At 43.7% G+C, this 25,976-nt stretch overlaps 1 protein-coding gene across 4 annotated transcripts in view; it reads right to left on the bottom strand.

The window, feature by feature from the left end:
* The window catches only part of srgap1a (SLIT-ROBO Rho GTPase activating protein 1a), an 88,432-nt gene that overhangs the window by 40,598 nt on the left and 21,858 nt on the right, over positions 1 to 25,976 (bottom strand). For 3 of the 4 annotated variants that reach the window (XM_071526270.1, XM_071526277.1, XM_071526286.1), the window contains exons 2-4: positions 15,506 to 15,701; positions 6,618 to 6,780; positions 646 to 708 (exon numbers count right to left, since the gene is read on the bottom strand). In XM_071526270.1, coding sequence (XP_071382371.1) covers positions 646 to 708; positions 6,618 to 6,780; positions 15,506 to 15,701 — 422 coding nt within the window. Of the gene's footprint in view, positions 1 to 645; positions 709 to 6,617; positions 6,781 to 15,505; positions 15,702 to 25,976 lie in introns of those variants that run through there. The other variant, XM_071526294.1, reaches the window with a different exon arrangement.

Here is a 25,976-nt window from a genome sequence, read left to right as displayed (position 1 = left end):
TGGGTTGTATGCACTGGAAGATAGTATAAACTATATGGCAGGTGAAATATGCTATATGCAATAAAATCAAGCATTTATTTCATCCAATCTCTCTACCTCAGAACACACTGACATTGAGGCATGAAACTAAGCTAGTGGGCTACCAGGGCTGATTGTAGCAATTAAGGCTGTGGAATTAACTATTGATGTGTGATCTAAGTACCTCGCTCCACCAAGGTCAGAGATACTCACAGACAACTACATACAGCAAAGGTATGTACAGAACAGAGAACAGGGGGATGAAAGGGCCTTCGTAGAAATGTACAGGTCATACTGCAAAAGTTTTATTCAGCAGGTAAAGTCTGCAGTAATTCTGGTGTGAAGATACAAAGGTCTGCAGCCATGTTAAAAGTGCTATGTTTACCATTTTTTTAAGACCACTTTTCCTATAATCCCAGTGTCTCAAAATTAATGTGGTAATGATTTATTAATATTAAAATGTTAATCGTAGCACCTTTAAGTTGCATATGTATGCCGGAGACAAATCTGGCCTGCAGGGTCAAGGTAATTCAGGCTGCTATAATTAGTAGTTAGTTATCTGGGTGCTATAAATCACAGTAAAGAACATTACTTGAGTGCATCAGTAAAACAGTCATTACTACTTACTGTGTAAAGCTCATTTAGGACCTTCATTAAGTCTTCCTGGAGTTGAAAGGTTATTTCTTTGCTCTGAAAAAGAAATACAGGAGAAAAAAAACACATAAGCCAAACACAGCAGATAACTAATTTGACAGTGAAATACTTGAAAAGAGTTTTTTCCAAACAAGTAGTATACACTTTGAAAATTCGCTTAGTGTCACAATGGCTTTTTCAATCAAATCATCAAATAGGGCTACAGTTTCAGGGTCCATATGCTGAACACATTATCTGGCTACCAAGCTCAATGTGAGAGATCTTCCCAAAACATAACTTAATCATCTGCAAGCCACAAGAATGACTCAGTAACACTATCAGACTCACGCCCACTTTAATGCATCCTACAGTGTGAGATACAATTTAACAGTTATGCCATGATGGAAGGATAGAGATGCTTTTACTATTAATTTTACTGTACAGCTCTCATATTTCTTTCATACCGAGTCACATATCACATGTTTATGAGATTATGAGTCATGACAATGAATTTTTAAACTCCTCTCCCCTGCAGTTGATACCATGTGCTACCTGGATGATGTTACAGCCTTGGCCTGCACTCCCAAGTCTTCCTCTAACCCAATTATTCACAGACTAATCTCATTCTGGGAGCCATTCCCAGCAAAAGGCTGTCAGGTTCTGACAGGGTCTCCCACCACCTAGGGTCGGCCAGAGGGCTTTACTTCTGATCAAGAACTAGAGTGCATTACAGACTGCTTAATAATGCCATGTTAGACAAATACTAAACCTAGTGTACTCACATCTATGATTGCTGAAGTGAATTATGTTTGTGTTTTTGTTGGGGAAAGTATCTTTAATGTTTATTGATAAGGATCCCCATTAGCTGTGCACAAGGGTGTCAGCTATTCTTCCTGGGGTCCCACTAAAACACAATATCCATCCAAAATACATGCACAAATTTTAAAACCAAGATACAATAAAATAAAAAGATAGGACCACTTTTTCATGGGCCACAGCATGAAAGACAAGTACACATATTAATAGGATAAGTCACATTTGTACAGTAAACAATGATTCTTATATATCAAAAGGCTAAGGACAAGCTCAAACAAACAAAAGTGTGAGTGAAATACATATTCACACACACGCATTGTTCCAACAACTGGGGTGGACAGCACCAGCTTTTCAAAAAACATGTTAGACAGGCCTGGTAAGAATTTTGTGGATCCAAAGCCATGTTGTTGATAATTGTTGCATTAAATGGCCGTCAGAGATTTTTGAACAATCCATCTGCTGGTATTAGTTGAAGGATGCAGTAAATGCATTCACAACTGTTTTCCACTTAGATAATACATGTAGATCTGCCCCTCCTAACCAAACCAGCTAACTCCAACTCTCCTGGGAAACACAATTTTAACGGACTTAAGACCAAATAATCACATAAACTCTCAAACTCAATAAACTCTCCTGTTACAGGGTTCTATTGGAGCTGTCTTCAAGCAAACTATCCTTTTAATATCAGTCATTCAAATCCTGAACCGGTGCGTGCATTGCAACAATACCCAGAAACAAAATTCCATTTAGAAAACTCATTGAATGATGTATGGCATGTGATTTCCTGACATGAGATTAGATGAGTCTCACAGCACTTTGTAGCCCTGCACACGTGTCTTCCTGTGGGTGTGGGCAACAGGGAAGCGTCTCTATTTAGGTCACAAACCTCCCTGATCCAAGTGGATCTACATACGTCCGTCCTGACAGGCAAACAGGCCTATTCTCAGTTATTGCACTGAAAAAATTCTGCTGAAACTGTAACCGTGCCAACTGAACAGGAGTGCCAGGACAGAAGGAATCTCCCTCTTCCTCTCTACTCACTGCATTGGAAACTCTTGTGCACAAACACAAGTAGGATCCCTTTTCCAAGCCAAGTGCTGTGGCTCTTGCTGACTGGCTCACAGGTGGAGCCACACGGTGTCCAGGCATGTGGACAGACAGCAAAGAGGATTACTCTCCGTTACTGGCTGCCTTACAGGCTGGTGTCTGAAATTAGAGCGCCGTACTGGGTAACCTGGCCGATCGGCAGCGTCTTCCTCGCCACCACCTGGCCTGTCACTTCCCTGCTTTGTAGCACCTATCTAATCGCAGGTCAAACAGCATATAAGCCTGGATAACCAGAGCTTTAGAGCAACCTAAACTGGCAAGAGGCACTCTCAGGCGTGTTTGAGAATGGAGTGTGGATAGGGAAAACTACAGTAAGGTCATGAGGTTTGAATAGATTAAAAGATGAATGGGTTCTTACCAATGCAAATACTGTATAGCAGTTCTGTAGTTATACCTTGCAAAAGAACATGGTGCTACACTTTTAAAGAGTGATGGTACCCCCAGTTTCAGCCCATCTCCACCTACCCCACTAGTTTGAAAAAGTGGAGAGCAGCGGTGTAGAGGGAGGTGGGCAGGGAGGTAGCAGCTATCAAATCAATTGGGTTATGTAGAGTCAAAGTCACTAAAGTAAGACACTACGAAACATCCAATGACGTTCACCTACTTTTGATTTTTAACCCCGGAAAAAAAGAGAATTGGCGATTTAGCGCCACGTTTTAGTGTTTCTCACCTATTTACTGTCCTTTCCTGCCTATCATGAATAAAAAATATATCTATTCATAATAATTCCCCAGCCATCTGACACGGACGTAAGCCCGCTCCTCTGGGAAAAGCCATTAGCACCCCTCAGTTCAGGGGGAGAGAACCTTTTGACTATTTGTCAGATCTAACACTTGTCAGCCCTTCTCCATTGAGGAGACTGGGAAGTGATCCAGAGCTCAATGAAAAGCCTTCTCAGGGATCAGGAGGCCAAGACACAGCTCAGCTCATCTGAAGGCAGAAAGTGGGGATGAGAGAGGAGGGAAGGTGAGACGGAGAGGTAAAGACAGAGGGATGAAAGAGTAAAAGAGGAGACTTCCTGCACCTGCATTACATTCAAGGCTTGTTTACAATGCTTTTCGCCAGAAAAAACTACACCTAACTTGAAATGCCTCTTAAGAAATAATTACACCTTTCACATTATCACTAAAACTAACACACATAAGCCTCAAGTCGCATGCAGTGAGGGTTGTTTACTAGATACTGTGCGGTGTAACCAATGTCATGATTTAATTTGCAAGACGTACCCCCTTTCATTTTAAAGGGACGTCAAGTGGGGGTTTCCAATACTGTCTAATTCATTAAAAGCGTCGTACAAATGGGTTTTCCCTTTTAAGCTTATACCATCTGTATTCTAACCACATTAGAAGGATGAAACAAGCCCAGAGAGGAGGAACCGAGTGAGCCTTTGGGGAGTGATGGGTTTCATATTGCCACGGACATTAAATCATTCTATAGAGAAGGCAGTTAAACCCTGCGGGGCGTGTGTGTGTGTGTGTGTGGCAGTGCACCATATAGATCTGAGAGTCTCATCACAGTTACAGTAATGCAGTTGCTATTGCAGACACACTTTCATACTAACAACACACACACAGAAACAGACACACATCACACAGTGGAGATATATGGTAGAAGGTCTGACAAGGTCTTAATGGATTCCAAGCATGCTTTGATCCAAATGACACGATATAGATATATAGTGCTTTGATCCAAATGTTAACACAGAGCATCACTAAACTGCTGTACCTCGCTTCCGCTCCGCTTTACTGTAGCAGTAAAATGTGTGATCGTAAAAAAATAACACTATCAGACACATGCCGTATGTGTGGAAAGGCTCAAACCGTCTCCAGCTTTGGGAAATCCACCTTGTAGCTGCAGCCACAGAATGTGACTTCCATAAATAAAACAGGACGGAGTAAAACAAAGAGCCGGTTGTATAAATAATGAAAACTAAATACATGTGATAAGATCTGTCCAAGCGTAAAGAGAGAGAGAGACGTCCGCTGCTTAACTCTTGCATCCCAACAAAGAAAGCTCGAGCCAAAATGGGGTCTTTCTGAAAATCTATGCGGCCCGTAGTTAAGTGGTTTAAAAAAAGAAATGCTGTACGACACTGAAGAAATAAACACAGCACCACAGGCCTTAATTCTGTACATGCCAAATGGCAAACAGGTCAGGCAGAAGACACGGGCTCTGGGGTCCTCCTCTGCTGTTCTACCTCCCGGCCTGACACCAGAAGATACAAGGACATAAAAACACCGGGCTTTGATGTGTTGGAAGGATGACAACAGTACAGCTGTCTCCTCTAAGCTGCGAGGGAGCCCGTGTAACATCAGGGGCTTCTCTGTTGTTTGTGTCTCGTTACAGGAGCTCTGCTGAGATCAAAGACTCGGGGACGCTCTAATTACAGGGCGAGAGGGGCGCTGAGGTCCCCTATGAACCGGGACCCCCCACCAGGCTGTCGTTTGTCTGCAAAATGTCACCTGGATCCACAGAGAACGACACGCTTTAAAGGGGCCAACTATGGCGAAATACTGCAGGTTTCCAAGCCATATGCAGTGTGAGGATCTGAGTTAGAAGTTAATATAGTGGCTTCAGAGCTGCATGGAAAAAACAAAAAGTGAGTAGGGGAGAGTCTATCATTATGATCATCAATGTGGGGTGGGTTGGGGGGGGGGAAGCAATAAGAGCAACATCTGAAAAGCGGCTCTGCCTGTTTCACATCTGGTCTCATTAGTAGACCCATGAGCCTTTAACCACTATCAAAAGGAAATGAGTGTTGCAACTTCCTGTTTGTGTGTTTGGGGGTGCGGGCGAGTGCGATAGGCCATTCCCCCACACAATCAGATGAGACCGCAACCATCAAGAGATGTTAATTACTTTGAACACGAATAAAAGGACCCTCACTTTTACTGTCTCAATCTGGAAGATAGATCTTCTGTCTTTGCAGTGAGGTGGAGAGGGAGGGAGGGAAGGAGGGAGGGAGGGAGGGAGGGAGAGAGAAAGAGAGAGAGGAGGGGGGGACAAGAAAGACAGAATGACAGAAAGAAAGGAGAAAGTGGGGGATATAGAAAAAGTCTCACAGGCTAAACTGACACAAAGGCACTCCTCTGAAGCGGAGCCGCTTTGTAATTTAGGCCTGCGGTGAGTTCATGTGACTCCTGCTGCATAGGAGCTCATAATCTGTTTGGGAGTTGTCGTCTTTGTGGCGCAGGAGGCGGCGGTGGCTCGGTTTCGGTCACGAGGCCACAGGCTTCAGATGGGAGGGTAAGGGCATACTGTAGCCATGATCAGAGCCGCGGCGGCCGAGGCTCCTCTGCACTACTGTAATTCACAGAGTCGAACCGCAGAGCTGCAGCACAGCTTCATCCGATCAAACACAAAGCCGAACACATATCCTATCTATCTCCCAGCTAAATATACTTCTTTGTCAAATGAATGACTTGAATGAAAAGTGAAATATTGTTTATATAACATGAAGCGACTGGGGACACTGCTGCCCAATCTGACCACTGTGTAAAATCTGGATTGTATTAGTGGTGAGTTCCAACTTCTATTTTGTTGATCAAAGAAAATGTCAGATCTGGCCTCAGCTGGGAGAGGTCAAACATCAATGTAGGAAAGAGCAACTTGAAGTCCTCATGAAATTAACTTTTTCATTACTTTTACCTCCTGGAAAACACAGTATCTATCATGGTGACCTCATGCTGCACTAGTAGGCATAAATATACATTTCTAACCAATAAAACCATCAGATTTTTGAACAGTCCCGCCCCTCCACATCCCTCCCATCAAATTAAACTGCCTTTCTCTCCCTAACTGATATTCCATTGGTTTAGACTTTTGAATGATTCCTCGCTGCATTATGTCCCACCCCAACATCCTGTTGCAACAGGAAATGCATCAAATCAAGGAAGTAAAGATGCTATTTCATGGGGTCTTTGAAAAAAAAAAGTGAGGGGGTTGAGCAAGTCAAAAAAAGGGTGAGGAGGAGAGACACGGAGAGAAAGTGTGAGAGAGCGAGAAGCAGGTAAAGAGTCCTGTGGGTGTTTTTCCACGCTCACCTTCTTGAGAAGCCGTGTGGAGTCCTCACTAATCTGCATGAACCTCATGATGACGTTGTTGAGGTAGACGTCGCTCAGCGTGGCGTGGTCCTTGCTCTCCCTCCTCACCTGGTTCAGCAGCAGGTACCAACAGTTGACGGGGGACAGCAGGTTCTGGTCTTTCCTAAATGGACCAAGGAAAACAGTCTGGTATCAATACAGTTGTCAAAAATTCCTGAAGAAAATGAATAAAGCTGCGTTTCATTGAGTATTTGTGGTTAATAACAACCTGAAAGTGGGTAGTTTGGTGGGTGTATGAGGGGTGGGGGTGGAGCATGCAGTAATTACTCAACCTCTTCTACCTCTTCTTAACAGACATCTAGTCTCACTGCACACTGTGGTTACACATGTAAGAAGTAAAAAAAAAAAAAAAAAGACAGCATTTCTACAACTGAAAAACTGTAAAGCATACCACCGAAACAGAAAGGACTGAATGAGCCAAAAGTAGGTTTAACAAGAAACAAGGAATTCTTCTACGTTATTGGTCACTGAAATCCTGGCATGCATGTACATGTATGTGTTTATGGTTTGTGCATGTTTGCATCTGTGCATGTGAGTGCTTGTGTGTGTGTGTGTGTGTGTGTGTGTGTGTATGCCTGTGTCCATGTCAGTGTCTTAGCCTCTCTCTCTCTCTTTAGACCATCTTTGCCATCTGCACAAGGAGATCAAGGCTTGTCCGCCCAAGACTCCTCACCTAGCAGGACGTTTAAACACTGAAAGTGGATCAGGGCCCGTCACAAAAGTATTAAAAGGGTTGCCTCGTAAGCCTCCCTTGGTGTTAAGTGTCCCATATATTGCTGGTTCTGGGCCTAAAAAGCTCACCATATATTATAGGGACTACGCATTGGATCTGAACTGGGAGTTAAGTTAGAAATACTCTGTATCGGTGACATTTCTGGGGCACAGCTCTTGCAATGCAATGACTTTCTGCAACTAGGCAAGAGTATGCCATAAGCTTTAAATACACTTAGAGGAATGAAGTCAGAGAAGTTATGGACACACTTTAAGCAAAGTTGAAAAGTGGAATTACACATGAACTGTGACAGCAAAAGACAGACAGAAAAAGAAAGGCGAGAAACCTTGCGGCGATGGAGAAAGATAGAGATCTGGATGCAAGAGAGCGAAAAAGTAAAAACCAGAGCTCAAGCCTGAGAGCTGCTTCCGGTGCCGCGTGCCTGCTGCTTCCAAGCTAACTGGAGGACATTGTCCAGGCCGGAGTGAGCCGGGGCCCTGCGTAAGCACCGGCCTGCAGGCTGACTTCCTCCGTTTAATCTATAACATTCCTCCCGCCTGCTAAAGAGCAGCACAGAAAGCGACTGGGTCTGGGGTCAAGTCGTGCAGGAACCATATGGAGACTCGCCTCTGCTCTCCCCTCCCAAGGTTAGCCTGCGTGGACAGGCAGCACTTGTCAACACAACAGGTGAAACTCTGCACCCGGCGAGTGACCCAGCCCTGAACCGGCCTACAGTACTGATACGGCATCTGCTGCAGGGGCAAAGAACTACGCACAGCATTTCTCCTAATGAATAACTGATACAAACATGCCCGCCAGCTGAAATGTTCTGTCTCTGTGCCCCCTTAGACATTTCAAAAACAGGATGCAAAGTACATGTGACAAAGACGGAGGCAAACGCACCGAGACGAAGGAAATCCAAGAGCTGCTGTAGACAAAGCCATTTTTCAAAGACGACAGAAAAACAGCGAACGAAAAATCCAATTTAGCTAAAAGCTGAGTTATGTACTGGAGCCACATGGACAGGCTGTGTCCAAAGGAAGAGGAAGTTAGGAAGAGAGAAAAACAAATAAGTAGCGCAGTACCAGAGCTACAGCAGCGGGACGACTGGACAGCATCACCCACACTCTCTGTCAAAGTGCAATTACCATAAATCCTTTCTGCATTATGCATCAGCAGAGAGTACTACTCTCATTCTATGTCACTGAATCTAGGTGTGTCTGAAGAAAGCGCTTGCGTGTATGTGCGAGTTTATTCAATCATGCTTACTTTTGCGTGTGCACATGCATAATGTCCAGGTGGCCACTGAAATGAAGTTGGGCGTAGCGCAGCATGAGCCTCTGCATAAGAGTATTAAATAATCTACTGGGTTTCCACAGCAGTCCTTTGCTTCCACTTGATGTCACTCTGCCCATCTATCGCCATTTTGCTCCACCCTTTCCGTGTATTCAGGCTAGTTTGATTAGGGATGCAAAATGGCACAAGTGAAAGCAACCTATTGGCAGGATTAAGCAGAAAAGTTTCAGTCAGTATGGGACTGACCTGACCTGTTCTGCTCTGCTCTGCTTTAACTCAGATCAGAACTCAAAGCCGCACAGCAGGGCTCCTCGCTGTGAATAGGTTGACCTAATTCAGCACCAGAACTAAACTGATACAGTACACGCACACTGCTTATGAACATTTGGTAAGGCACACAACAGATAGTGAACAACGGTACAAAGGTAGGAGAATTCTTCATCATTCTTTCACATGACGTCCTACTTTTCGGAAAATGAAAGCCTGCTAGACCAAAACAAAGGAAAGGCGCAGAATCATTCTAAAACACTCAAACACACCGGGGTCGGCAGCATTATAGAGCTTAGGTTTACAGAAACTCCGGGGGAAGTCACTGGATGTACCCAAGCGTCCCCATGAATAGATCAACAGCTCCTAAGCGCCTCGCGTGTTGGTTAATGGGGGTGACCTGCTGTATCAAACTGGAGGCCCACAGCGGAGGAAGGAGGGGAGAGAAAATGGGGGTTGTGGAGAGAGAGAGAGAGAGAGAGAGAGAGAGAGAGAGAGAGAGAGAGAGAGAGAGAGAGAGAGAGAGAGAGAGAGAGAGAGAGAGAGAGAGAGAGAGAGAGAGAGAGAGAGAGAGAGAGAGAGAAAGAGAGGGGAGAGCGACACAAGGCCGCGGCAGCATAATAACCTCTGGGAGTCTGCTTACCCCACATAATGGCAGGAAACTATCTCAATGTCATCGTTTCCCCCTCAGCCAGGGCAGGAATTAGGTCAGACAGACAGACAGACCACCGAGGGGCCGAAACACAGGTACAAAAGAGGAAACTAGTGTCCAGCAGAGGGAGGGAGGGAGGGGGAGGAGTGAAAGAGAGAACTCATTAGCAACTAACTCCACACAGTGAATGTGTGTGTGCTTCTGAGTGTGTGTCCATGCAGTCTGAATCCAAGAGTCAGTGGGTCAATGTCAACATATTTGCACTCTCATACAGTAGCAGACTGCTGACAATGAAGGATAATTACCACTTCAGTATGCGGTGCATTGAAATGGGAGCTCTTATCAGCAGCAGAGGCAAAATGGCAAAGTCCTCTCGTGGCTCACTGATAACATCTTTCATTAATAACTGCTGTACCGGCCTTTATAGCGGCTGCACAGTGGCTGACATTCACTTAAAACGCAGCATTACAGCGGCTACCAAAGAAATGTGATAACTGCGACTCCTTAATGTCGAACTAGCCTTCCATTTAAAGCAACGTTTTAAGTTTGGATTTTAAAACGCAAGCTACGGGGAATTACAGAATTACAGACTTTTAACATCTACTTTTAACATCTATAAAATGAACGATGGAATAATTCAATTTAGGCACCAACTCAGAGGTATTTGCAAAATAAATTGTATGTTTTACTGGGTAATGAATTGAAGGTCATCACTGTATCACACTGTATTGATTTTAGACAGTGATCTGTGGGTGTCATTGAAATATTAAAAACACAATATTGATCTACTTGTATCAGCACATCAGTGAATCATCCGGTCAATAAGTCCAGGCAAAACTAGTATTCACCCGCTGGTATTTGAATGACAATATCATCAGCAATGTCTCTCTCTTGCCACTCACGCTCAATGTACTGTAAACAATTACAGCTGGCGATGACTTCAGCTCCAATATTTTCTACAGAGATTTCCTCCATGGTTTTGACAACAAGGCATTTGAGTCCTGAGAGACACAAGAAGGAAGTCCTTTAACCAGAAGCTTAATTCTGGATAAAAAGTGTCCTATTTAAGATGCTCCCAGGGGTGGCTTTGGCAATATAAATAATTCAATTATTCCTCTGCTCGCCATCCCCATGTCCCTCCTTGAACAAACTCTGCATAATGTCTGGGTGTGTGCATGTGTTTGTGTGCATGCTGGTGTGTGCATGTGTGTTTAAGACAGAGAGAGAGAGAGAGAGAGAGAGAGAGTGAGGAGAGAGAGAGAGAGAGAGAGGAGAGAGAGAGAGAGAGAGAGAGAGAGAGAGAGAGAGAGAGAGAGAGAGAGAGAGAGAGGAGAGAGAGAGAGCGAGGGAGAGACAGAAGAGAATGTTTGCCATATCTATGTGTGTGTGTGTGTGTGTGTGTGTGTGTGTGTGCTCTGCAAACAGCCTCTGGAACACAAATGGACTAGCCAGACTGAACTGAATGACACTCCCAGGAACTGCTTGCTGTGTGCTGGACACCACAATGTGGGCCTGTTGTTTTCTCCCAGTGCATTCTGGGGGAAAAAAGGGAACTGCTGATCCAGAGGTGCATTTGTGTGCTTGATGCGTCTGCTTTGGACTGGGGCTAGCAGGACAGTGTCCACACAGGGATATACTGTATACACTCACCGAGCACTTTATTAGGAACACCTGTACACCTGCTTACTCATGCAATTGTCCAGTCAGCCAATCATGTGGCAGCAGTGCAATGCATAAGATCATGCAGATACAGGTCAGCAGCTTCAGTTAATGTTCACATCAAACATCAGAATGGGGAAAAATGTGATCTCAGTGACTTTGACCGTGGCATGGCTGTTGGTGCCAGACGGGCTGCTTTGAGTATTTCTGAAACTGCTGATCTCCTGGGATTTTCACGCACAGCAGTCTCTAGAGTTTACACAGAATGGTGCAAAAAAAACAAAAAACATCCAGTGAGCTGGATGGATGCTTCTGCGGACAGAAACGCCTTGTTGATGACAGAGGTCAGAGGAGAATGGCCGTACTGGTTCTAGCTGACAGAAAGGCTACTGTAACTCAGATAATCTCTTTACAACTGTGGTGAGCAGAAAAGCATCTCAGAATGCACAACACGTCCAACCTGGAGGCAGATGTCACTTTGCTAGCTGATACCTACCCAGTATTAGTATTGAGCACTTTATTAGGAGCACCGTGTTCCTAATAAAGTGCTCGGTGAGTGTATATGGTGGTCATTTGCCTGTGTGTCCCTGAGCAGTGGCCAAAAATCAGTATTCATAGTCATAGAAACTTTATGGATATTGGTTATATAAGGCTCCCTGTCCCTTCAGAAACTATGTCATTATTTAATGGAGCCCATTTCTCTGGCTCTAGATATAGTTGTTAGCCACAGTAGATGTGCATTACATAATGCGATATGAAACAGGGATATACCCCAATATTCAGGTTTAAAAAAGAGAATGACTATATAAAAATCAACATTATAATTAATTAGAATCATGATGATTAAAATCAGAAATATAAAAAAATAAAAATCTCTCCTTTCTCCCGATTCCCCATCAAGAGGCATTTTGCCTCTTGCCAAGCCATCATTGTAAATAAGAATTTGCTCTTAAATTTGACTTTCCTGTTGAAATAAAGGTTAAATAAACAACCCATTGAGTCCTAATTTACTGTGTTGAATATTTCTGAAAGTGTTGTATTCCATTGCCTACCACTTCAGAGTCATGATCCACCTTCCACTGGTGTCTTGCCACCAGTTTCCTGCAGGTCCACAGAAGAACAACACGACACACGGCGCTTCCCGCCTGAAGCAAGATTGATTCCTCCCCAACACTGGAGCTGGAGCAATAATCCCGGAGGTAGCACAAATGGTGTGCTTCCTGACAAACACTCACTTTATCTCACTCCTGAAGGGGATCCTGGTAGAAAAGCAAAATATGGCTGATTGTGCATTCCCGGACAGACGCTGAAAGCTTACTGTGCCAAACCCCCCCCCCCTCCAGTGCCGGGGGAGCAAGACAGAGTGGCAGCGTTACACTTCCCGAAAAGATACCAGCATATCTTTTTGATAAAATACCAACATTCTCATATGTTCATGTGACGTGAACTTCAAAAGGACTTGAGTGACACTGCCAGCTTGCCTAACCATCAATTATGTAAACAGAATTCAAATACGGCAGCTCCATTGACAGCGGCGGCGGTGGCCCTTAGTGAATGCAGCTTGTCGAGACTGTTTTCCTGTGCAGAAACGCCAGCTAATTACCCAGCGATTTAGCTGCTCATTTTAATGCTAATTCAGCTTATTGCCGCTCAGCCAAGCCGACACGTCATATACATACTGGCTACAGGCTAGAGACAGAATGAAAATGCACTTTTTCATTCCACACACACAGGTCGGTCCAACGGAAACAGCCCAGAGAATATGGAGAACACAGAAGCCCTACTGTACGTGTGTTGTTTATGTGAACACAAAAATATGGGCCGCATGATTTAAAACCCACAGAAGGGTATTCAATGTTATTCAGACGTCTTGTATTTGCTTAAGAAATATGCTCCTAGGCACTTGCCAAATGTTTACCCTGTGAATGAAGTGACCAGACTGTACATCACGCGATGAAAACCACAGAGTGCCAGACCAGAGTCCCCGCACCAGTTACACACACACACACACACACACACACACGTGGGCACACACAGCTGCTAGAGCCATTGGAGTTTCAGGCAGAGAGCAGGGTTCTATTTGCAGACAGCGAGGACAAACATACGTTTTATTTTCATTCCCACCACAGGTTCAAACAATATGCTAATGTCTGCTTTTTCCATGAGCAGACTCCTACAGAGTAATGAGGCCACAGAGAACGGCGCGCTCAACTGTGTGTCAACATCCTCAAAAAGGCTCAGAGTCAAACTGTGATGCGCCGTACAGCGAGACAGAGAGAGGTAAGGGAGGAAGAGAGGGAGAAAGAAAGAGACAGACAGACAGAGAGTGGTGAAGACGCACAAGGTTTTCTCTTAACAGTTTGATACAGCATCCCATTTCATTTTATCTTTTCTTTCATATTATGCCACTTCTGGTCTGTGTCATAGCCGAGTTTATCTCCGGAAAACAAAGACCAACTGAAATGCCAGATTTAGTTTACTCTTCTTGATTCCTCTTCTTGAATTAGAGAACTTTAAGTCTCTGCTTTAAGTCTCTACTTTAAGTCACTGATTCAGTCACTGGAAGTGAGCGAGACCCTTACTCATGAAACTCAAAAGTAACAGCTTTACGGTGTGCAAAATCTGAACTTATTCATAAATTTACCAGAGCAGTGTTAACTGTGACGGAGCTACAGTACTGCTGCCTTAATAGCCCATGTGAGAGCCAATGAAAATCAACACATTCATATTTTACTCTCATATTTAGGCTACATATTACATATTTAACACCCACTCTTATTATCCATGCCTGTGTGTAAGTTCAATATATGGTCAACTGCAGAGAAAGCCAAAAGAGAGCTTTATATTGTAAGAGAAAAGGTAGTGGCATGATGCAATTGTATGGAAAAAACATGATGGGTTATTCATGAAACTCACCAGCAGGGTTAGTGCGGCGTTACAGGCTGAGACCCAGTGGCATCAATTCTCTAAAACCTAAACTATGGCAAAGTCCATCTAATATCATTTGCCACTAAAAACCTCTAAACCCACTTATATTAACTACATTTCTGGGGACTTAGTGGAGCGATGGCTGCCTGACACATTTTGAAATGTGCCAGCCAGGGTCTGCGATGCCTGCAGGCGTGGAGATGTGAGGTGTTGCTTTGGAAAATGCGCCCTAGTATCTACTTTTAACATAATAAGAGTGACAAAAAATGAGTATGTAGGTGCCTGGTGCTGCTGATAGTCTGAATTCAAACAACTACATGTACAGAATATTTATGGCTCGTACGTCATCAATTATTATTAAAACACGGTTTCTCTGACAGAAATCTCCAAAACTCCCTGAATCCCCATTCTACCTGAAATACAACCTGGTTGTTAACAGAGCGGGTGTCAGCTGTCACGCAATATTTAAATGTGACCGTCCCCTGTCACCCATAGGAGCAGCAGAGGAACAAAGGCACATTGTGCAGGGTTGATAGTTAAATGGCAAAATAGGAAAATGGAAATTTATTGGCGGAGCCCCAGGTATAATGCGTGCCTACAGATATGGCATTCTAAAAAATTCTCTTCATTTTTTGCACATGAGGAAACATGCATTTTGCATGGAAAGAATGGGAAGGAATAGACTAGTATAGATTGATTTCCGATGCTGAGGAGGAGAGGAAATGAATAAGAAGGAGAGAGCACAGTCTGATATGACAATAGAATTTCTGGAGGTAGAATGCTGATTATGAAGAAATTTGAGAATGATTAGAAAGAAATGGAAATAAATAGTCACCACTGAGCTGCTCCTCTCTCTTCCTCTGACTGACTTTGAATATGAGGCTAAGATTGATATATCTCATCAGCACCGTAATCAAATTTGAATTTATTTTCCAGATTGATAGATCCTATCAACAATACATTGTAATCCAATCTGAATTCCATTTGGCTGCCATAATACAATAGCTATTTGAATAAATGGGAATACAGAAGAAAACTATAGCAGCATAGAGAATAGAAACAACTCTCTGAACAAAGGCCCATAAATGAAATCACACCAAGACCTGCACTGAAGCACATAACATGCAGAAATAAGCAGAGTAGGTGCAGACAAATACACACACACACACACACACACACACACACACACACACACACACACACACACACACACACACACACACACACACACACACACACACACACACACACACACACACACACACACACACACACACACACACACACAGAAACACTGAGACACCGCCTCCTTACTTGTACTGCTGGTGATCCTTGGTACTGCGAGTCTTCGCCATGAAGCGCTCGGCCAGCTTCTCCAGGTTTCTGGAATATTCCATCTCAATCTCCGACTTCTTCCTGAAGAAGTCCTGGAGGTCCTGGAGCAGCTGGACCCTCATGTCCGTCTGCTGGTCCAGGCATTTCTGCTGCTCCACCAACTGGGCCCGGATCTCTGGGGAGACACAGAGAGAAAGCAAACACACAGGTCAGAGTGGAGCCGGACCTCAAGGGTTAGAAATGAGGTAAATAATTAGGTTCATATTCATGGTGCATTTTTGAGGAGACTCAGAAACAAGCACACAGATATAGGCTTGAGTCGATATTTGATAATATTGAATATCACAATATTTTGTGACTATCATGAAAAACAAAAATAATCATAGTTGTAGTGAAAAATGTGCCATTTCATTTCAAGTGGGTTCCCTTTTGTAAATGGCAAAAATTGGCCAATTCTACCAAATGGCCATAGTTTTTCCTTGAATAGTAAGATCAAATTTCTAGGCTATTATTATTATTAATAACCTAGAAATTTGATGTAATTTAGAAGAAATAAAATAAAATACAAAAAAAAAACAAAAAAAAAACACAGCATCGCAATATTGAATTTTGGATATTGCCCAAGCCTACACAGATTACATTATATACTGTAGCTAATATCCAGCATGGGAGAAAAAAAAAGAATCAGCAAGATGAGCAGTGCCAGTACAACACAGGTAATGTACAATGCAGTAGAAAGCAGCACTTTACAACGGCCAAATGGAGCTTATTATCCCTTAGTTATGGTTCTTCCAAATGCATAGAGAGAACTGAGGTTGGCCACACGGGTCTCAGGTGTTTCATTAAGGACCAGCACAAGTCCAGGATGAATGGACCCTGATTCTCATCACACACAGAGCAGCACAGAGGCCACACACACACACACACACACACACACACACACACACACACACACACACACACCCTCATCAGTGCCTACGACTGAATACCTCAGCCACTTAAGCAAGCAGAGGGGAGACAGTGAGCCTCACTTAAACAAGTTGTATGTGCAGGAAAATTACCCTCCATGGTCTCCTTTGAGGAATCACACCTGTCAGAGTGCCTCTCATTTAAATGTACATCCTCTAAAGGACAATTGGGACCTAACACACACACACACACACTCATGCACACACACACAGAGACAAACACACACAAATTGTTTTCCTCAGTGTGTCCTGTCTGGCCAGGGCTATGTATAATGGATTTCTCCTAATGGAAGGTAGCCTGGGCCAGACATCTTCAGCAGAGGAAACAGATTAATGAGGTGATTTAGAGCCACACAAACACCAATACAGCCGGGCAGAGCATGATCCCACTCATATGTACCGTTGTCTCAAAGGCAGAGACCACTGAGCCTGAAGCATCCTTTCACAAACTCTTTGCACAACCCGCAGGACTCTACATTAAAAAAGATAACAGCTAGTTAGGCTTTAGTGGCTGCTCCTTGGCTCACTGACAAAATATAGAACATGACAGTACTGGAGTTATAATAATAGATTTTCAGTTGCACAAGACAGAAAAATATATATTTCAGGGCAAATTTTATTGTGCATCATATTTTCATCACAGAGCTTGATGTTAACTAAACCCTAAAAAATTAATCACACATACAGAGCGGACAAAATAATGTAAACACCTAATATATAAAAATCAAGTACCTAATATGGGGTACGACCACTCTTTTGGCGCTTTTCCACTGCATGGTACCAGCTCGACTCGACTCGACTCCACTCGCCTTTTTTGGTTTTCCACTGGCCAAGTACCAGGTACCAGGTACCATATTACGTAGTACCTGGTACTTTTTTTCGTAGCACCTCCGTCGAGGTTCCAAGCGAGCTGAGGCGAGCTGAGGCGATACCAAAAGGTGACGTAAAAACACCGCAGACCACTGATTGGTCAGAGAATCGTCATCGCGACACGGGACGTTGCTAACGTTAGCTACCAGGTTAGCTTACCCTCTTGCGTCGCCTTGAGCAGCCAGAGAGCAGTCTGCTGTCTTGCTGCCTCCAGCCTCTTCTGAAATAAAAATCTGTCTCCTTGCTGTGACTTAACAGCCACATACCGAGAATCAAGAACACCATCGCTTCGATATCCTCCATAGTAGTTGTGTGTCGCGTTTCATGCAGCGACGCAGCGTCGCTATGACGACCAGTTTGGGGGGTGGGGCACATTGAGGGGGTACTATTTGCAGTGGAAAACCAAAGTGGTACTACCAAAAGCGAGTAGAGTCGAGTCGAGGCGAGTTGAGCCGGTACTATGCAGTGGAAAAGCGGCATTTGAGAACAGCTTCAACCCTCACTGGATCGCTGTCATACAAGTCCTGAACTGTGTGGAGTGGGATGTTGGACCGTTCTTCAAGACGGAAAGCCTCCAGTTCCTTCCCATAAAGGTTCAATGATGTTTACATCTGGTGATTGGGCCCACGGAAGACGTTTGACTTCCATCCTGGTGTGCACGAAACCACTCTTGAATTTGTTTAGCAGTGTGTATGGGTTTATTATCATCTTGGAATATGATTCCTGGTCTGGTTGGACCAATCCTCAGACCTACTGACGGACCCACGAGATGGCTGCCCATACCATTACAGATCCACCACCATGTTGGCACAGATGTTGTGGGTTGAAGACATCCTTCGACTTTCTCCACACGCAAACCCATTTGAACGAAAGAGAAAGCAGATTCTGTTCTTCATGGCCTGGCATATAGACCTAATTCATTCTTGAGCGCGATGTCTGGTTCCCTGGACGATCAGTTAGCTACCTTACACCATGGTAAAAAGGGTGAGAGACAACTCATCAGTAGAGCCATCGCCATCGCCACAAGACTTGCCATCATCGGCCTCCACCGGCCAATCGCGTGGAATGCTGCCACGCTTTTGTTATTTTGTTTAGAAGAAATGGCGACTGAAATGCAGCAAATTTTGTCAGTGCCTCAAATCCAAACACATTCTGGAATATGAGGAAAGCAAGAGAATGCGCTCCACGGAAAAAGCAAGTGAATCGCCAAGCGGCGGTGGGAAGACAAATGCTGGCTCTGCAATTCAAACGCTGCTTTCTCAAGCATTTTCCAAAGGCTGTCCTCACGAGAAAAATGTAAGCGGTGGAGCGAAATTACGCATGTAACTTTGTATCTATGAAAGGACAGGGTTCCCTTTCCAAAAGTTGAGAGGGCGCTGAAGAATGACCAGAACACTGTATCTAAGGAATGCATACCAGTCTCTTATAAACATTTTTATTGAAATTTAAAGAAAAATGAATATACCGTGGTACATAAGATTATTATCCATGGTTTGTGGCTCTCTTTACACCAGGTTATACATCTGTGTGCAGCCTTAGATACAGGCAACATTTCAAAATGGTGGCCGTGCTATAAATGACAGCTTTGTGAAGCTCACAAAGTACAGTTTTTGTTGAGACTGTGTTACAGAGTGGTTGATTAAATTCTGTGGCAAATTTTGAGGTCACAGCTTTGTGATGTTAAGCAACTATCCTGTTAAGTGTCCATCTATCCCTAGCAGTAAGGTTCAACGTGACCCCTTGCCATATTAAATAATTTGCAGTTTTGGTGGCTGATGCGCTGCAATTTGGGCACAAACTCCGTTAGTTGCCTCATGTTGATTTAAAAATGCACATTTAAAAAGATGATGATTGCAAGATTGTTTTTCATGTGGTGTTTCTGTTATTTTGTCCACATCCATGTACGGCGTATGTGGTAGTAATACTCAGTCTGACCAACCCTATCAGATACAGTATATTTCAGTAACAACATCTACTTAATAAACAGGAAAACAATTCTTGTTGAAGAAGTGATCCATACATTTCAGCTAGCAATCTAAATCGGAACCCCTGCCTCTATCATTTCAGGCTGAAGGCGGCACCTAAAGAATTGTGAAGATGAAGGAGAAGCTCATTCATGCAAGCCCAGGTCATATTTCCTTCCCTGAGAACCTCACCTTTAGTAGTCAACTAAAATGAAACTAGAGCTAGTAGGGGAACCACAACCACAACAACAACGCTTAACCAGGACTTTCACTCCGGCCAACTTGGCGCTTAATGAATACTTTTATAATTATGGAAGTAAATTGGACAGAGACAGAGAGACGCATTAGACGAGAGAATTAGACAGCAACAAATGTCTCTGCGAAAAAGCCAAAAGATCTCTGAGAGCCTTTACTTCGATGGGAAACCATCAATAGCTCAGTATGTCAAGCTACTTAATGGTCAATCAACTGCTGACTCAATTAGAAGTCAGACGGGGGTGAGAGCTGTGTGTGTGTGTGTGTGTGTGTGTGTGTGTGTGTGTGTGTGTGCGTGTGTGTGTGTGAGTGCAGTAGTCAAATTACCAAGGGGCTCTGTTTCATTCATCACCATTAAACCTTCTCACAATCTTGATAAATGAATGATTTAGGTTGGGTCTATTAGAAATTGTTGATTATTCCTTTGCATTCTCAGGGAGCAGCTCTTTCCTCCTGGCACTCACAAGGAAATAAACCACTTGGAGAGAGACAGACGGGACACAAGGGAGGGGTTTTCAGCAATACTAAACCTGAATGGATGCTTATCACAGCAGTTAAACTCTCAACCACAGTGAACCACGATCAACATTAACAGGGGCGATGGGTTTCGACAGGGAAACGGAGGCTTCACTGCAACAGAGAACTTCAAACTTCAAACCTCAAGCCAGTGCCGAAACCGGTGGACCACCAGTGTACAATGAGAAACCTTGAAGATGTGGGAGGTGGGGTGGGGACAGGATTAAATGTGACTACATTAAAGTCCACTAGGCCTTTTTGATGAATGAGTAAAGCCCAGAATTACAATTACTTCCATCTCCAGCTAGCCAATGAGGATGTGGGGATTAAAACAAAGCTGGCATGGCATTTACACAAAGGAGCTGACCGGATCATTTAACACAATTACATTCATGACTGCACATGGAAACTCATTAAATCATTCATATTCCAAGTCAAACATTGGCCATTGACGCTGTGGTGCCAAGCTGAAGCATGGGGGAATAATGCTAGGAGGCAACCACCTGTCAGAGACAATTATAGGTCTGGTACTTCCCGAAACTAGGACTCACTTTGCAAACTCACTATTTAGTTTAAGTAAATTCTGCAGTGACAAGTGAGGAAAACGGAGATACAATCTGACAATTACATAAGAGAGAGAGAGAGAAAGTTATCTAATCCCATAGGCAAATATTTGAAGTGAATAACTGCGAATTTCTGCAGATTCTGGAGTGTCGGGGGACAGCCAAACAGCTCGCTTTGATCACACTGATTGTGTATCTGAGTCCTCTGCTGTAGGCAAGTCAATTGTCTGGCACTTGGTTTTCCCACAAAACTAACAGAAACAACGGAGATACACATACAGAACCTTGAGGCTAATCATCAGAATTCAAAGTTTCTCTCAAGTTAAATGTTTTAATCACCCAACAAGAAAAATGATAATGGCAGCACATTAAACATCCTCTCGTCTGTACGTCTTGCTGCCATGGTGAGCGCTCCTCTACTGTTACAGGGTGCATTCCTGCCGCTGTGAGGTCATCTGTATGGTAAACACGTGTGGGGGCCTCTGTGCCGAGGGATTTGGGTGTGGGGAGAGTGTGTGTGTGTGGATGGGGGCATCAAAGCCCTCTGTGATCCCTTTCAAACTAGAAGGGAGATGAGAGCACCTGTGCACTGCTGAGAAATTACGCTATAGGACACGGAAAAGTCTCAACAGTATAATATAGCCGGAACAATCAAACTGTCTTTTTCTGTCTGTTTTTCTCCATTCCTCTCTTCCTCTATCGGTCTAGCTGACTCTCAAACAGCCTTTTCTGACCCTATTCAGATACATGTTGATATGAGTGAACAGAGGCTCGCAGAATTAAAGCAGGGCCTATAAAAGCTGTCAGCAACAAAAACCAGCTGACTGATGGACATCGAGGCAACGCAGCCCAGAATGCACACGGTGTAGATATGGACAATGACAGAGCGCTGTTCGGTCTTTGTGGCGATCAGTTTGAACCAAAGCCCTTTTGTTTCTGCACTGGATGTTATCCAACTGCTCCTTTGGAGGCCACACAACACATACTTCCCATAACCCCATTCATGGCGACAAATATGTCCAAAGTTGCAATTCAGAATCGCTTTTGATTTGCCAGATAGGCCCATTCTATTGTCGGAGAAACTGCCTTGTAAGCAGGAGGGGTATTGACCCACACTGTTGACCTCCTGAGAGAGAAACCGGGTTTCAGTGAAAACAACTCACCCACTGTCAGCGGGGCCACAGACAGAGGTTTTTCTCTCTCTCTCTTAAACACAACAAAATGCTCTCCCCTGATGCTCCCAATTAACTCCGATATGAATCAATCCGTCTAAAAAGCCTCCCTTGACCTGTTCCTTTCTTTGTCATATTTTGCTGTCGAGTGCAGCATTGCATTCCTCTATGGGTACCGCAAAAAAGACAGACAGACTCTCAGACACTTTCTGCAGTTTCTCCTAGTCGACTGTCTCTACCAGCAGCTATCTGGGACATGCCGTACCACATCAGTCCCAGGGCTGTATTTCCACATGCAGGGAGGCTCATCAGCAGCACCTGAAATAGCAGCCGAGGCCTGGGGAGGGATGATACAGGAGGGTACCGAGCCTCACCATCTGCTTCAGATCTAGGACTTGGGACTGGGAGAGTTGCCCGTGCTTCTTATGGAGGCTGGATACAAGACGGGATAAATAGCATCAAAGGTAATTACAGAATGGCCCATCATTCTTTAGCAGAGCACAAGCTTTCAATTACAGCTGGAGTGGGATCACATGCCAGAGAGAGCTGGGTCTCTTGTGTTCTTCTGACATTTTTAAAGAATATTCTGATAAGCTAACAAGGCTCTATTGCCATACCAATTATGGCGGAGGTTATCAATCATGTTCTTACTCCTTTGATAAATGCCTACCATATGGCATAAATTATACAATGAGTAGTTTCAACCAAGCAATCAGATTGGTAAAAGATGTGCCTACTATGTTGGTAATTTCCATCGAGCATGACTGGCCACACATTGACAGAAATGGACCTGGTTTGGATTACCATGTTCAATCTTGTGGTAACCAGAGATTTTGTTAGCAATTTTTCTTGCTTTTTTTTATTATTCAAATGTCTTTACACTAGTTTGTGAAGACCTTTTCAGACATTACACATGCAGTACACACTCATTTGTGCTTCATACCTATTGTGTCACTGTCACAGCCATAATCACAGTAAAGAATGGCCTCTTTGGTTATTATTGATACAGTAAAATAACACTACATAGAATATATTTGCTCTGAAACCCAAATGCAAACCAGGTGACAAGGCTATGCTTAACAGTTTTTAGAATTTGAGTGGATAGTTCCAGCAAAAATGGTAGTCAATGGATGAGACACCTAGTCTAGTCTTGTTTATTTATATACTAGCCTTATTTATATAGCCTTATATAGTCTATCACAAGCATGTCTCTAAGGGCTTTGCATAGCATCATATACAGTACATGTCATATACATACTAGACACAAACACACTCATGCCTGTGGGCAATTTAGGGCCTTCAATTCCCCTGAGGTGCATGTCTTTGGACTCAGCCACCTGAGCTACCAGGACATCCCACAGTCACAATTTTTAACAGACATCACAAGTTTGTAAACTGACTTGGCCCATTCCTCAGAAGTGTCTTTTTGGTTAGGTGTTTCAGTCCAGCTGTAAAACATACTCTTGCCCCCCCCCCCCCCACCTCCCCCTCTCTCCCCTCTCTCCCCACAGCCCTAAGGAGAGGCAGATGGACATGAGGCGATGGCCTGAGGGGTGACTGAATGTTACCAGGCTGCCATGGACTAGATTAGAGTTTCTACCTTTCACAGCCTGGCTCATTAGGGCCAATAACTTGTGACCCAGGGACTTTCAAGTCCCTCCTCACGCTGAGAGCTTTCCAGATTTGTTCAATCAATCACAAATTCATGATAGCTACATAACATGTCTGTGGTTAAAAAAAAAAAGTCAAAGCAATTTAGAGCATTTTTTGAATATACGGCCGATTGCAATATTTATGGTCTCTCATTACCACAACCATTTTTCAAAACCTCTTTGTCTCTCTGAATAACTTGTATGATTGTGCAGTAATATCCAAACACTATGTGTCTCCATAATCCCAATCTTGAGGGTATGGGCTTTACACACAGCTCTTCAAATACACTTGTAAATACACTTATGACCATTAAAAACATTATGCAATGACTAAAGCTGTAGAGGCTAAGTGGCATCCTTGTAAAGAAGTGCTTGTGTAATTATTTCATGACACTGCTGGGACCAGAAAGACATTCATCATGTGCTTGGTATGTCAGACATTGTTGACCCCTCCTCTCCCTTATATCTGGCCCTGCCTGCTGGAATGTGTCACTGATTGCAGTGTGGTTGTCATCTGAGATTACATCACACGCCTGATGTACTAGACCATCTGATATTGAGGCCACCTTTCATGTGCCAGCATGTTTAATTACGGTCTCTGTCTGTCTGATAATGCAAATACAACACTGAAAAGCGACAAATGTCATTTTTAGGGGTGGAAATAAAGTCATCAGAGACACAGTTATGACCTGATGAATAGGCGTGTTTGTCTGAGGTAATTCAGACCTGCCAAACAGGCTGGATACATTCTCTCTGATCACATAAAGCACTGGCCCAACTAGGCACAGGGCTCTGCCAGGCCCATTGAAGCATTTTATCTCAAAATATTACAGCATTGGCAATGTGGGCCCCATTACAACATCTGACTGACACGTTAGCAGCTTCCAAAACCACAGAGAGCGTTCCAGTGGAAGTAGGCTACTGTGATCCAGAGAATGCCTGTTAAATCACAGAGTGGAAAAGATCCTGGCCCACAATCCTCCGCCTCATTCAAACACTGTGAGCTGAACCAACTTCCTCTGGGATATTTTATGAACCAATAGGGGGTTTGGTGCTACTCATGAAATCTCTAAACAGTTCATATAACAAATACACATGGAAAATGTAAACATTATGGTGAGATACAACACATTACTAATAATAATTTACTTGTATTTGAGAAAAGGCTGGAATAATCGCATGCTTTCCAATTGAAGAGAAAAAAATTCTGTTCTGCTACACTGCAAAAAATATCCATCTAAAAATCCAAGTCATTTAGACTGATATATTGACACTTAGCCTACATTTTGTTTTAAGTGTAATTCCAATTGTTTCCAATGCAGTTTTACATTGTTTTTTTGAGAATTTACATGAAACAAGGCACCAGTATCAGGATAATGTCACTTGATTCTTGGTTCATATGCAGTGGAGGCAGATGAAATAATCTCGCTGTAAGATCATGAGACTCAATACTAGACCAGATGACTTGTGAGAGGGAAATTTTTCCAGCACAGGAACTGAAGCAGCAGCTTTGTTTGTTGGTTACAGCCACATCCACACCGCTGGGGGGAAGAGGGCCATGAACTGCCATTAGCCTGTCACTGTTTCTTGGTTCACACTCATAATGATGTCCTAACACACACACACACACACACACACACACACACACACAGGAACACACAAACCCAGACATAAACAGCGCTCACAGAGTTGCACGTAACAGAAAAAATACAAACAATGAAAACATAAAAGCATGTACGCAATCCCCCCCACACACTCACACACACACACAGGAAATGCTCAGTAGTGGCTGGATTCTGAGTTCTTGTGTTTTCTCTTGGGCCCAGGAGTATTGTGGGCGGCAGACCCAAAGAGCTCAGGTTCCTTCCTGCGCTCTGGTTTTTATAGTCTGATTCAGAAACAGCTCAGCCATGGCGACTAACTGCCCTTGCTATTCAAACACAATACAGACCGATAGTCAAAGAACAGATGAAACTGTTGCTGACTGATTCTAACTGGGCAAATAAGTGATGACTAAGAGATGCGATCTGAAAAAACAAAAACACATAATCACTGCCATCCCCATTCAACAAGGTAATATTTTAAATGTGTAATTTCAATAACTGAAATGTAATAATCCCAGACAATTGGATTCAGCTTTCCCAAATGGAACATCAGCCAAAAAGCCACGGTTGCTAGGGCAACGCCCCCCACAGACGAGAGGTCTACAGCAGGCAGGAGAGAGATCAATCACCACGGTCATTACGGTGGCCTGTAAGGAGCGTCGCTCTGATCCAAACTAAATAAGAGAGCGGGTCTGTAGAAGCTGAATGGTGGGAGAAGTAAGCACACTTTAGAAGGAAAGCTGTTTGTTCAGCTGCCGCGCAATATCAAGCCATTCTGTTTGATCTGGACACCGATCTGGTGCTTTGGTCCGACAGTCCGACTGCGCTTTGTGTGGTTGAATGTGTGCTTTGTGTGTGTGTGTGTGTGTGTCTGTTTCTGTGAGTC

This window comes from Centroberyx affinis, unplaced genomic scaffold, assembly GCF_046629955.1.
Source record: "Centroberyx affinis isolate AG114_WGS23_722 - 3 ecotype Tasmania unplaced genomic scaffold, CSIRO-AGI_Caff_v1 ptg000111l_1, whole genome shotgun sequence".
NCBI classification, from domain to species: Eukaryota; Metazoa; Chordata; class Actinopteri; order Beryciformes; family Berycidae; genus Centroberyx; species Centroberyx affinis.
This window is presented reverse-complemented; position numbering and strand designations above follow the sequence as displayed.